The following is a 13988-nucleotide window of genomic DNA, read 5'->3' as shown; positions in this document are numbered from 1 at the left end:
CCCCTGTCGGACCATGCTGGCCAGTCTTATAGCTCGTTATTGTCGGCGGATTGTCTGCAGTGCCAAGGGCGCTTGATCGAGAGTCGTGGCGTTCTTTTGAGAGGGCGATTCACACCTGCAAGACCGCCCGCGAGCATCCATGGCCCCCCAGCATAAGAAGGCGTCCCTTCATCATTCGTGAGTTCGTAAGATGGGCCCAAAAGGTTATACAGAGGTTTCAGATATTGGAGACCCGCCTTTAGGGTTTGATATTCAGGTTCGGGTTGACGCGATTGCTGCCATGTGGCATTGTTCCTCTAATGGGGCTCTAGGGGTCAATTCGCTCGTCAACAGAAATGCCGCCATTATAAATTCTTGATGACGGCGCGTCATGCTAAGGTCAGATCTGTCCGTTGTTGGTTTCGCGCATATTGAGGAGTGTGTGGATACGGAGGTTGATCTGCTAAAGAAGTCGAAATGTGGTTTAGGTCAAGTATATGAACGGTAGGCACAGATGGTCTGTACCTGCCTCATATCGACCGCTACTGACTTTGCGCTCCGCACATCGATCCAATTTACACACCAATATGCCTATAACGATCAGTCAGGACGTGACTCTCCTGATAGCAGACTCTGCTTCGGGAGACTTCGAGAAAGCAAGGATCAGCTGACTGCGTCCACGGCGCATCGTCAACAGGTCCTAGAGTTGTTGCACTTTGGCCCGGGGTCCTGAAAACAGAACGATGTCTTCCTGACGTGGTGGAGACACGCCTTGATACCATCCTGACCTTTGGTAACCAGTCTCCCCAAGTGACATGACTGAGTGCTACTGATGCAAGAGGCCAAGTCGTTCGTAAATGGCAGCAGACGCATGGCGCTCATGATATGATGTTAGACGCCTGTTGACTTGCGCCCCAACTCATCGGTAATTGCTCCGTGAGACCCTACGGTCGCTAGCCATCCTTCTGCAACAGAACAGTGACTCCCATCAGTCCCAACATCACCGTCTTCAGCCACGGATGTTCGCTCAGCATGATTGTGACGTATCCTATAGCAGGCACATATCCCCTGACACTTCCAATGATGTCCTCTTTCCGATCCAAGTATTTCTGTCCACGTGCGTAGAGCTCGGTGTCGTCAGCGACATTGTTGTCGCCTTTTGTGAGGAGCTTTTCGGCTGCCGGGTGCGCGACGCCCCTGCGAATAGTTGTTAGGTTCTGGCTCTCTCAAGCTGGGCCAATGCGGATGTGGACTCACTGCTTCGTAATCTCCTTCTCCCCCTCCGCTGGCGCATAACTCCTGACCACACGATGTACGATCGGTATGTCCTTGTCCTTGACATTGTAGACGACAACCTCGCCCACCTCAGCCTTCGTGCCCCTGTTCCATAGAAAGAGAAGGTCCCCACGCTGGAAGGCCGGTTCCATTGAGCCTGAGAGCACGACAACTATCGGTGACGGTGAATCGGAGATGACAGACAGCGACTTCCACATCATGAATGCTGTCGAGAGGACGAGAGCGAAGTTGAGGATCTGCTGTAGCGATTGTCGCGGCGATGACAGCGCTGAAGTGAGGTCTGAGAACATTGCGTCGATTGTATGGGCGCTGACAGAGGACTGCGGAGAGCGGAAAGGACACGAGGGTGATGACTGTGAAGTCACTGACGAGGACGGTCTATGGCATAGCAGTCCAGCCGCTCTCACGTCTGTAGCTGCAACCTAAAAGCGAAAGCAAGTGACGCGGTATCGAAGTGGTACTCGTACGCGTAAAGTGACCATCTGGCCGCATTGGAGTCGCGCAGGCCACACCCAGCCCGGAGATAGGCGGAGATCTAAGCCCAGAGAACGTGGCACCACGCATGTACTTACATTGTACGTAACACATGTAGGTAGTGAGGTTCAGCTATATCAGAGCACCAGCTCGTTCCTCTTCACGACTACGTGTCCCGCTTCTACGCTCTCAACTCCGTGGCAGCCGACAAGCAGCAACTTTTCGAAGTCGCTCAAGATGCCTGCCTGACCAGATTCAAACAAATCAACGTACTCTCGGTACGAAAGCAGGTTCATGTTAGAATTCTTGTGCACACAATCGCCCTCGAGGCAATCCGCCTCCCATAGCCGGCTATTAGCCGCGTCAAACACGAGAGCGGAGCCGAACGGCGTGTGAGCGAACTGACCAGTGACTATTATGCAGTACGCGGCCTGAAGCTGATATGAGCACAGCAGTGTGCGGCGTATCGACTCTCCTAGAATGTACGCGTCGCAAGGCAGCAGGAATTGAGGTAGTTCTGCTGGGGCACTCATCCATAGTTTCTCAGAGTGATGGACGAGAAGTTTCTGTCGTCTGTGAGCTGCGGCTCGTTGCCTTGCACTCTGATTGTGCCTGAAGACAGTCATAATCTGTATGAGGATAAGCGCTTGCAGAAAGCCTAGGCGGTCCAGTAACGACACCAGCGTTCGATCGGCTCGGATAATGGTCTCGATGGTCAAATCCATGGCGTCGTCGTACGTGATGTGAGAGCAGTCTCGACAGCACACATCATTGTCGGGAAGGCTCTCCAACACCGATAGCATCCATGGTCGCTGGAATCTGCTATACAGACGTGAATGGATGAACGGCACGGTGCCTCCCGTGGATGCCGACCTTGGGAATGTCTTCATGACTTTAATTATCCAGGGCACAGCAGTCAAATCGACATTGCACCTGAAGTCTGGCTTGCATCGTTTCTGCCCTTCTAGTTAGTCGCAAATCGAGAACGTAGTCTTGGCATCAAATAGTGGTGTAGACATGGGATATGCGCCTCCTTTCACCGGCCTGAGAAATATGGTCCAGGTATAGCGCTGAAAGGCTCGCACCTGAGCATACGCTTCTGTCCCGGTAATTCCACTTACCATAGCAGCCAACACAAGGAACATGGGATTCTCGACCTCCGGCGCCCTTTCCTCCCGGCGCAGAGGCTCGTTCTGATAAGCACAGGTTTTGCTCAGCATGCCACACCTTTTGCAGTAAGGAAGGCGTCGATCGCATTTCTTCTTTGCGCGGATGCATTCTCGACATGCCTTGGCGAGGGAGTAAGGGGACATAGTCTCTGGCTGTGTGCTAGTGGTTAGATGTCTGGAGAAACAGTACAGACACGCGCAGGGCGTTCTGTACGTTGAGGTGATGAAATAGTAAGGACTGGCATTAGTAGTCAATACTCGTTCTTCAACCCAAAATAGTCGTCCGTCTGCTACGTTCATTTCCGCAAAGTCCCAGGCCCACAGCGACAGACCTGACATTTAATGTGGTTCCCAGTGAAGAAGCATCGCTGGTGGCCTTGGATGTACTTGTCGGAGACTAGTCCTTTTTGATGTCGAGGATGTCTCCGTCTCGGGATTCAGAGCTCCTCCCAGATGATGAGGACGAAGCAGCAGGATCTGCCGGCACATTATTGGCGTGGCAATGAGTTGCGACTGATACACATGCAAGATTGACAGAAGTCCTCGTTGAGCCTAGATAGCCTGGCAAGCCTGAGAAGCCGTGCCAAGCGGCTCGCGATAGGCGGCGATCAAGTTCAAAATCGATCGAGCCTCCCCAAATTCACTGGCACAATGTTCTTTCCAAAATTTATGGCATCGAAAATGTTTCTTGTGAGACCGTGACCTTTCCACACTGGCAAGTAAGAATGACGTGCAGAGCAGCATGTGCTTTCCGTTGGTATACGGAGGGCTCCATCGTGCCTACTAACTCAATCCGCAGCTGGGAAGGAAGCATGGCATGTGAAAGACCTCAACGCCAGGGTTTGAGATAACAACATCGAAGTGTTATGCAGCATTCCATTCCATCGTTGAGGTGAGTCGATAACATCCCACAATCGTTGACTTACATCTCATATTGCAATTACTATCGCCTGTCTCCTGTCGCTTTCAAAATAGAACAGTGCCATATCATCAGCTGCCGCATACGACAAGTGCTTTGTTGAATCAAAAGCCTCACGCTGCCGCTCAGCGTTTTACTGTCGTTCTTGTTCTTTGGTGAGTTCTTTGGTGCGCAAAGAGTGCAATTTGAGTGGGAAAATGGACTAGGCGTCACGAACATCGACACCATTGTGCCTGCGAGGTCTCTCACTTGCTACCAAGCCTATGGCCTTCATCTTGCCTGGCTCTGTGCGATCACGCCTGCCTGGCCTCACCCTCCGACGGGTACGAAGCACGCCCGACGCTCGTGGCATTGCTATCCTGGAGAGAACGAACAGTGATGCCAGTCTGCCGGACGACGGCAACGGCTCGACACCCACAGAGACCGGAAGCAGTCTTGCAGTACGCCCTAGAGCAGCAACAGCGACGATGAGAATGGGAGCGCCAGATAGTTCATCGGTCGTGCCCTACAGTACCTCGAGCACGTACTTATCAGCAAGTGGCGGCGACTCACTTGCTTTGAACCTAGCGTATGCACATCTGCACGCAGTCTGCCAGTCTCGGACCGCCACTATCCCACAAGATCCGCGGATGGAACGCACATTGTTGGTAGATGCAGCCAAATACTCGATGCTGGCCCTTCCAAAAGATTTGTCAGATGCGGAACTAGTCAGTCTCTGGAACACCATGCCAGATCAACCGCAGTGCCGAACGGATCACGACATACGAGAACGGAGCCGGCTGAGACGATTCATTGCTTTGATGACGAAGGTGTTCATATCGTGCATGCTGCTATTGCTGCCAGTGTTGGCCATGGCTGGTGACGGCGCAGTTCGACTTGAGAGGAGATTCGAACTCACCCAAGGCCTGACAAATGCCATCGTCTCCCTGGTGAGCAAATTGGAGAACCTCAATCCATGGGCAGTGCTACAAGCGACTAAACAGAGCCAGACTTTGGGTTGGACTGTAGGCGTAGGGCATTGGATGGTGAACGGTGTTGTTGGCGGAGCTCTAGACGGGTGGCACGATGCCGTTGACCAGCGGTCAGCTTCAGCATCAAGACGGACGTCAATAAGAAGCTGAGAAGATCAGACATAGGACTCAGTGGCATCATTCCATGATGATGGACTGGTAACGCGACAGGAAGACTGACACTTTCTCGAATAGACGGGCGAAATGATCCCACGAATAATGACAGACTAGACTAGACCTCAGATGAACTTGTCGCAGGAATCAAAATCGAAAATGACAGAATGACGGTCATTCGAATCTGATAGAGTTGGAGTTCCTTGATGTTTGACTGCTCCGACTGCCTCCCATCTCCAAGTTCTAATGCCTTTATTGTTACCATCTTTCCGCCGGCAGCAGCGTGTGCTCGACTTGTAAGTGTCTGATGCATGCCTCTTGGGTAATCTCTGCTCACGGCGAGCAGCTCTCATGTCGAACGCCACCATGTAGAGGGTGTATACGTTACGCTAAGCCCCGATAGCCCTGCAGACTGGGTCGGTGTGCTCTTCGTCCGTGATGGTCTGTCGCCGACAGACAGATGTGCGGTACTCACTGCTTGCTGACCTCCGTTGACAGGGCCGTACGAATCAGCAATTCTACGCTTCACGATTCACTTCCCTGACGACTTCCCTGATGTCGCCCCAGTCATCACATTTTCTACCGATGTTTTCCATCCGCTCGTCGTCCCGTTGACCCAATACACGTTCAGCGCAGGCACACTGGATGCGTCCACCAGCGCGAGTGCTTCAGACGATGCCCGGCTGCCACCTGGCGCGTTCAATCTGAGACATGTTTTCCCGGGCTGGTTCACCCGCGACCAAATTGTAGGAAGTGGTCAGAACGCCGACTTGAACCGAGGCTCCTCAGAAAACCATACTCAGGATCCATGCGCTACATCAGCTACGGCCGAGAACATAGCTGACTCCAGTCAGACAGCCATAAACATCCTGAAGCATCTCAAAGAGGCATTTGAGAATGCCTCAGTATTGGATAACGTTGAGTTCGGCGCAGTCGGCAATCCCAGTGCATGGCATGCATGGAGGGCCTATCGGGGCCTGAGCACCACTCAAACAAGAGGCCGCAGCCCTAGCCGGAGTCAGGAACCTGAAAGATCACCATCGTCTCCCAAGCAGATGAGCGACTGGAACTGGGAAGGTGTTTGGGAATCTCGTGTCCGTAATGCTGTCGAAACGAGCATTAGCGAAGCAGGGCTCTTCAGCAACCAAAGCCTCGTAAAGTTCGCAAAGATCGACGCCAGTCAACTGAAGGAGATTAGACAGCAGATCCAGACGAGCTAGACACTCGTTCTGCATCGGCGCGTTCAAGTCCACAGTCCTCTGCCGATACCATACGAGCACAAGGATGATCCATATCTGGTAGATCTAGTCCTGCACAAGCCGGTCGCGTCGACTTCGACTCTAGCAATCAATGTCTCACGAGCACTACAGTTTGAGTCGGCAACAAACGCATTGCTTCGGACTCTGCAAACACAGACTGGCACACCTGACCCATGGCTTTGAGCCAAGGGGGGATTGCGCTTCAAACGCCACGAGCTGATGTTGGGTCCAGCGTTACTATGGGCACGTGTACAAATCGCTCAAGAGGACTTATATGGATGACGGAGGGAGTCCCAGTGCGGCTCTCGCCCACAGACCTTTCAGACTGTCTATTGAGCTAAGCCCCACCGGCATGAATGCACGCGAGGCATTGGAAAAGGTGAATTCGATCGATTTAGCACGACCTTCATGCAGCAGGATTCATGCTCATAGAGCAGGTACAGAGACTTGCATATCGATCGCTAGACGCGGCTGCAGCCAGCTTTATTGCGTGTCAGCTTATTGGGTTCTTCATAGGGATGTGGTCCTTTCGTTCTGCTTCTAGAAACTTGTACCCCCGAAAGCGTGTCCAAATTGTATATCCGTTACCTTGATCTGACCTATCAGTCTGCCGGCGACCCCCAGTGGCGGGGCTCGCGGTCTCGGATATGCCCACCCCCTCAATGCCATCGCGCGAATTTGTGGGCACAGCTTACTTAGCAATCGGGGACTACTACTCTTACTCAGTCTAGCGTGTGTCCTCATGCAGCCTTCTTGTAATCTCAAGGGCGTACCGCCAAGCGGATGCCTGAGGAGTCATCAATCTTCTACCGACACCGGCTGAAGCATTGAACGACCTCTCACGCCTTTGCTGTGCCCGTTCGATTTTTACGCCCTTTCATTCTGATCTCTGCAGTCTCAGAGGAAGGTGCAAGGCTTTGCACTTGGCTTGGAGGAAGCCGCCGCAGCCATGGAATACTTCAATTTTTCAGGTGCGTCGGACGACCAAGGCGTGCCGCCGCTGGACCTGGACGAGCTTTCCTCGTTGTACCCTGAGTATGGCCAAGATGAAGCCAACGAATGTTTCGACTCGCTATTCTTCGACAAGAGCCACATGCTCCCCGTGGACCCCGCGCCCGCGGTTCAGCCAGGTCCTATCATGCTCAAGCTTATCAACGACATTGAGATCGAAGCGATCCCACAACTCGATGACCCAGATGTCAGCTATCCTATGTTTAGAGCCAAGAACCCTTGCGATCTTTGCGCACGCATGGGCCTCGACTGCTACCTGGCGTCTAGAGGCACCATGATCACCGGTTGCACTTGCTGCATATCACTCTACAAAGACTGCAGTTTCACTCATCCTAAGATACCGAGAGGCTTCGTCAGTAACTTCAAGGCTATTGGAGAAGACAAGGCCGAGACTATCTTCGGTAGAGAACATCAACGATCTCTCAAGTCCTTTGAGGAGGGCCGGCCACGGAAGACAGGAGCTCGCTTCCCTCGAGATGCCGTCAAAATTCTGAAGCAATGGCTTGCTGAACACTCTGATCATCCTTACCCAAATGAAAGAGAGAAAGATGAATTGAAACAGCTCACTGGACTCAAGCGGAGCCAGATCAGTAATTGGCTAGCAAATGCTCGTCGACGAGGGAAGGTTCGACCTTCTGAAGGGTCTGAACCATCGTCGCCACTCATGGGTGCTATCGATATTCCTGGATCAGGTAACACTCTATCTGAGCTCAACCCGCTAGACAGATGGAAAGCCTCGCCACCGGAGAACGAACCTGCCAGTATGACGGCCATTGCCAGAGCCGTGACGGCCACGCCCATGCCCTCCAACCGATCACTATCACGCCAGAACAGCTTGCACAACAGCCGGGCATCCTCACGCCAGAACTCATCGTCGGAAAGTACAAACATTAGTATGTTACGTGAGCCATCTGTCTCCAGCTTTGAGACCCGAGAATCATCGACGAACTCGGATCTCACTTTCGCTTCTTCGCGATCCAATCAGTCCAAGCGCAGCTTCTCTTCGGGTGAACGACGTCGTCGCCGCCGAGCGCCAATGACACAACGCGCTGCAGCGCAGGCTACGAAGACACGCAGTGCTCGTATCTTCCAGTGCACCTTCTGTACAGACACCTTCCCTGCCAAGTATGATTGGCAAAGGCATGAGAAATCTCTCCATCTGGCACTAGAGCGCTGGACCTGCTGTCCGGGAGGTGGAACATACACCATCCCGTCAACTGGACTCGCTCATTGCGTATTTTGTAGCGGCCTCAATCCAAGTGCGGAGCATCTCGAATCAGACCACAACTTTTTGGTATGCCAGGAGCAGACAGTACAAGAGCGCACATTCTATCGCAAGGACCACCTTCGACAGCATCTTAAGCTCCGTCACAGCGCCAAATTTGAAAAGCACATGGAGTCCTGGAAGACTACCACGAATGAGATCAAGTCATGCTGCGGCTTCTGTCCAAGCAAGTTCACTACATGGTCTCAACGTGCTGATCATTTGGCTGCCCACTTCCGCAACGGCGCAGACATGTCAACGTGGACTGGAGGCTGGGGCTTTGAGCCGTCCGTCGAACGATGCGTAGAGAACGCCATACCGCCTTATCTGATCGGCCACGAACGCCAGACAATGGAGCCATATGTGGCCCGCATGACCAAGCGCGGATCACTTGCAAATACTCCAATGGGCAACGTCCGAGGACGCAACAGGAGCACGCCCGGCTCCTCCGGTAGTGGCTCAGGCGTCACGTACGGCACATCTGCGCCCACTAACACAGCAGCAACGCCCAGATCAGGCTCTATGCAGCCCGCTTCTGGCAACGTCACCGACTCAGATGCATTTGAAGAGCCAGACCAGTTGACTCGCGACTCGAACTGCTGGGGTCGTCTCGAGCAGGAACTCGCGAAATACGTGACTCAATTCCGCCTGCAGAATCAGCTGCCCACTGACAAAGATCTCCAAAGCCAGGCCCGAATGATTATCTACGAGGATGACGATCCGTGGAACTACACATGCGCCGACAATCAGACCTGGCTGGACACGTTCAAATGGCAGCACGGCATCGGTGGGGTGACGGATGTCATGCAGCAAGCTGGACTTGGCGATGTGGTTGACCAGGAAGGCAATCTTGCTAACACCTCTCTTGTGGCTGGTGGCGCCGGTGGCGGCCTTATGGGCTACGGACGAGACGGTGACAGACTTCTCGACCAGGTCGAAGTCATGGCACCGTATGTGATCAAGGGAGGCAACAAAGCGACAGGTGGGTCGCAGGCCAGCGCCACCGAAGGGAGAATAGCGAAAGGGCCAGTACGTCGACACAATGGCGGCAGGCGAACTCACAAAGCCGTGAGGACTGAGCGCGCAGCCAAGAGCAGTCGTGGCGGCAGCTCGGTCAGCAGTATGAGCTCTCGGGATAGCATGGACGTGCCACTAGGCTACGGCAGTGTGCCGAACGGTGGCATGAGCAATGAGATGGACCTCGACTTCGAGGGCGTTGACTTCCAAAACCTCAACTTGGATCTCGGCATGAATGGCGATGGGCTCGGCAACGACGGCATGATAGGCGATTTTGGTCCTGCGACTTCGATGGCCGCAGGCTACGCACCTGTCAACGCCCTCCAGCAGCAACCGTCCAACAACGATGACTTCTTCGGCGGACAAGGCTTCGAATTGCACGCCGACAACAAAATCCCTCCTAACGACCAGAGTATGGACTTCAACTTCAACATGGCCCATCTCCTCCAATCCACCCAGCCACCTCAGCCCCTGAACATGAACTTCAACCCGCAACAAATCCCCAACAACCTCTCCAACAACAATCTCGCATCCCTAGATGACGCTGCCGACGATGACGACTTCGGCGCCCCCCTCCAACGCTCAGACACCTGCATTTCCCACGGCAAAGATCACAGCGCCGGGCGCTGCCGCGTGCCCACTACCTCCAACCAGCAGCGATCGAGCTCCCTCTCCTCCGCCTACGACAGCAAGCGCAATGCTACAACTGTCGACGATTTCTACGGACGGCCTGGCGCGATCAATGTGAGTCCGGGGCGGCAGTGGAGCGTGCCTGTTGCGGTGCCGCAGGGGCAGGTGCATCCGCCGGATGGGAAGTGCTGTGCGAGTAGTGTGCCGGATTTGAGCTTCATGAGTGTTGAGGAGGTCAGAGCGTTGGAGGGGTGGACTGGGAATCTTGGTGGGGACTGAGCCATGGTCAAGGCATGAACGCTCACCGTAAAAGTAAGAGCCAGAAGACCTGTGAACTGGATAGGAAATTGGATGCAACTTGATAGCACAGTAATGAGATCTACGAGGATGGGACAATTCATGAACAATATAGTACAAACCCAAATAATCAAATCTTCTTTCGATCTACCGCAATCTGAGTGAGGACTTTTCTGTAGCACCGGGACCTTGTTGGTGTATGTGTCTATACTCTACTCTTGCTCTGTCAGTCCGAAACCACACCCAGCGGACCAAATATCGGCTGATGCACTGCTGTGCTCGGTCTGTGCGGGACCCTTCTCTGCCCTCCTCCTCCGGCAACACTAGAAGTACCGATCGATCTCGCATATATCTCGCCCGAGACCGCCGCAATCGGCTAGGGACATCCGAAATTGTGTCGGCAGCGTCTCGCCCGCGAGGACGGTCAGCGCGCCAAAAGCGATGATCGATCCTGTGTTGAACTGATTCCTTGCAGAAGTCGAATTACTGGTCAGTGCTAGACAAAACCAGCAGCCAGATCTCGTCGAGAAGCTCTGAGATGGCTGGTAGGATCTCCTGGACGTGCTGCTGCTGGGCTATCGCTCGTGTCAGCTATGAGGCGGTGGCCTCGACTAGGCTGTAACCTGCCGGACCGGTTTGCCATATGGTTGGCTGTACTTGTTCGCACTACTGGCTAGCCATGCTGGTGGCGCTGGGAGGAGGCAGGGGTCACCTCTATTGAAGTGCGAGCTGTTGTGATGTGCCTCGGAAGGTATGAGATCAAGTAATGCTGTAGCCCGGACCTTCGGCACCCTGTGGGGTTTGCCAATTAATGTCCTGCGTCGGGACCTTGATGTCGCAGGTCTTGCAGTGAATGCAGCTGTCGAAGTGTCAGTATTACTGACTCGTACACCGGCTCACGCCATGAAACCTCATGATAGGGAAGGGTGGACTCACTTCTGCGCATTGATCTGGAACCTCACGCCCAGATCCTTGGTATCGTCCTCGACATACTCATACACACCCGCTGGACAAAATCGATTCTCGATGCCCTTGTACACTGGCCATGCCTTTTGTGCATGCGCATCCCAGTCCTTGACCTGTAGGTGCACGGGCTGGTCTTCTTCATGGTTTGTTCCGGTCCGACTCACACTGGTGAGGATGTCGAAGGTGATTTCACCGTCTGGCTTCGGATACTCGATCTTTTGAAATTGGTCGGCAGGCTTTGTGGCCGCAGCGTCGGACTTCGGATGGGGCAAGGTCCACGGCACTTTGCCGCGGAAGATGTACGCCTCGAGGCCCGAATACATAATGCCTCCGTATATGCCGAGCGACGTGTGGAAGGACGGACGCATGTTCCGCACAGCTTTGAGCTCGGACCATATCCATGACTCCCGTAGAGACTTTTCGTAGTCGTACAGGAAGACGGAGCCAGAGTCGGTGCTGGTATTCTTGATTGCTGTGTATGCGGCCTCCGCGGCTAGCATGCCAGACTTCATGGAGGTGTGGGTGCCTTTGATCTTGGGGACGTTCAAGAAGCCAGCGGTGTCGCCGATGAGGCGCCGCCAGGGAAAGCGACCTTGGGGATGGACTGGAAGCCACCTTCATTGAGGCTCGTGCACCATAGGCGATGCACTTGCCGCCCTCCAGAACAGACTTGTAGAAGGGATGAAGCTTCATGCGCTGAAACTCGCCGTATGGAGCAATCCATGGGTTAGAGTAGTCAAGGCCCACGACCAGGCCGATAGAAACCAAATTATCGCCGAAGTGGTACATCCAGCCACCGCCATAAGTGTTCTTGGACAGCGGATAGCCCATGGAGTGGGAGATCTCGCCGCTTTTGAACTTCTCTGGTTGCACTTCCCATACCTCTTTTACGCCGAGACCGTAGGTCTGTGGGGATGATTCCCGACGCAGGTCGTATTTCTTCATGACTCTTTTGGTGAGAGACCCGTGGCAGCCCTCGGCCAGCAGGGTCACGCGTGCGTGAAATTCCATGCCACGCTCGAAGTTGGCCTTGGCTTTGCCATCGCGGCCAACGCCCTGGTCGTTGGTTGCGACACCTTTCACGGCTCCGTCATGGCCATACAGTACTTCGGCGCCAGCAAATCCGGCGTAAACCTCGACTCCAATTTCTTCGGCGCGCTCGCCTAGCCACTTTGAGAATTGCGAAAGTGATATGATGTAGTTACCATGGTTGTGCATTTGTGGAGGCGCAGGCAAAGGTATTGAGCCTGTCTTGGTGAGAAACCGCATCTTGTCCTTGCCTGCAGGTGTTACATGCTGGAAGCGGTTCTCGTTGTCCTCTGCTAGCCAGTCTGGTAGCAGCTCGTTTATAGCTCGAGGCTCTAGGACGTTGCCTGATAGTATGTGATTGCCCACTTCGGCGGCCTTCTCTAGTACGACCACCCGAAACTCTTCATTGCCCTCTTCGTTCGCGAGCTGCTTCAATCGTATGGCAGCACTGAGGCCGGCTGGCCCACCGCCGACTATGCATACGTCCACCTCATCAGCTTCTCGTTCGACCGAGGCTGGATCGAAGGCTTCTTCGACGTCAGCGTAACGGTGGCGTATCGCCGAGGAAAAGGCTCTCCGCTGGCCCGCGAGGAAGACCGGGCGAGGACCGCATCTTTGAGAGCGTTGTACAGCTCGAGCTGATGCTGCAAGAGGTCGGGAAGCTCTGCAGAGCCTGACTGATGCTGTCGCAGAGGCGCTAAGCCTTGCGAGAGGCTGCGATATCTGCTTGAGAGACATGGCTTCCGGGCGGATATATGAGACGCGACTGTCTTGGAGGTTGGCAGCGTGGTGCGGCACAATAAAGTACACGGACCAGAGTCGATCACCGGAGGCAACACGCGAAGACTTAACTCCTGAGAAGCTTCAAGAAGCATCAGAAGACACAGTACGTATACAATAGGAAAAATTGCCACCCGTACAACTGGACTCGAAGAGTCACGGTCCACTGGATGCTCGACGTCAGTAAATTTGAGCCTTCAACCCTCCAACATCCCCCATTGTTCCCCCAAATTTCAGTGCCTCGGCGACCTTCGTCTCTCCGATTCTAGCCGTTCGCCCTACAACAGCCAATGAGCATCGCGTCAATGGTCACTTCATGAGCGTGTTGTGGTCGGTGCGGCAGAGGCTCACTCATACCCAGTGATCGTGTAGTGCTCATTTTCTACGTATTGAAGTAGCCAATACCACGTTTTCGGCGCGTGCGGCAGCGACAGATGCACTTCAACCAGGCGGACTCGGCAGGGCCAACGAGGTCGGCCATGGCTCTGGACGATCCTGTTCAGGTGGCAGTCACTTAAGCCCCTTGCCGTTGGACAGACTGCCAGCTACACATAAATGCGACTTGTCCGAAGTCCGGACTACCACGAGGCAGGGACAGAGCTTGTATCGAAAGATGGACGGGGCAGACCTGATGAACGATGAATGTGACCGGACGCGCCAAGAGCGCTGATCCTCTCTCCGCGAGCGAAACTTTTTAGGTTGTCGTTCTACCAAGAAGCTGCTGCGAACATGATCGCGACCAGCGATCCGTTCCATGTCATCGAGACCACAAGT

General features: G+C 54.0%; 5 protein-coding genes across 5 annotated transcripts; 3 read left to right on the top strand and 2 right to left on the bottom strand.

Annotated features, from left to right (window-relative positions):
* Nucleotides 1–932: 932 nt before the first annotated feature.
* On the bottom strand, nt 933–1565 carry AB675_1525 (Signal peptidase complex catalytic subunit sec11; the record flags this gene model as incomplete). Its single annotated transcript, XM_018141423.1, has 2 exons — nt 933–1176; nt 1237–1565. The coding sequence occupies 2 exons, from the start codon at nt 1563–1565 to the stop codon at nt 933–935; spliced, it is 573 nt and encodes a 190-aa protein (XP_017997274.1).
* A 2535-nt stretch (nt 1566–4100) lies between these two features.
* On the top strand, nt 4101–4958 carry AB675_1524 (uncharacterized protein; the record flags this gene model as incomplete). Its single annotated transcript, XM_018141422.1, has 1 exon — nt 4101–4958. One exon carries the CDS (start codon nt 4101–4103, stop codon nt 4956–4958), a length of 858 nt encoding a protein of 285 aa, XP_017997129.1.
* A 249-nt stretch (nt 4959–5207) lies between these two features.
* AB675_1523 (uncharacterized protein) lies at nt 5208–6181 on the top strand (the record flags this gene model as incomplete). The annotated part of the gene is made up of 3 exons (XM_018141421.1): nt 5208–5257; nt 5308–5402; nt 5460–6181. The coding sequence occupies 3 exons, from the start codon at nt 5208–5210 to the stop codon at nt 6179–6181; spliced, it is 867 nt and encodes a 288-aa protein (XP_017997223.1).
* Nucleotides 6182–7169: 988 nt separating this feature from the next.
* On the top strand, nt 7170–10421 carry AB675_1522 (uncharacterized protein; the record flags this gene model as incomplete). Its single annotated transcript, XM_018141420.1, has 1 exon — nt 7170–10421. One exon carries the CDS (start codon nt 7170–7172, stop codon nt 10419–10421), a length of 3252 nt encoding a protein of 1083 aa, XP_017997257.1.
* Nucleotides 10422–10922: 501 nt separating this feature from the next.
* On the bottom strand, nt 10923–13172 carry AB675_1521 (putative electron transfer flavoprotein-ubiquinone oxido, mitochondrial; the record flags this gene model as incomplete). Its single annotated transcript, XM_018141419.1, has 4 exons — nt 10923–11014; nt 11222–11298; nt 11376–11997; nt 12041–13172. 4 exons carry the CDS (start codon nt 13170–13172, stop codon nt 10923–10925), a joined length of 1923 nt encoding a protein of 640 aa, XP_017997190.1.
* Between the last annotated feature and the right edge of the window lie 816 nt (nt 13173–13988).

Source organism: Cyphellophora attinorum (assembly GCF_001299255.1).
Source record: "Cyphellophora attinorum strain CBS 131958 chromosome Unknown Contig25, whole genome shotgun sequence".
NCBI classification, from domain to species: domain Eukaryota; kingdom Fungi; phylum Ascomycota; class Eurotiomycetes; order Chaetothyriales; family Cyphellophoraceae; genus Cyphellophora; species Cyphellophora attinorum.
This window is presented reverse-complemented; position numbering and strand designations above follow the sequence as displayed.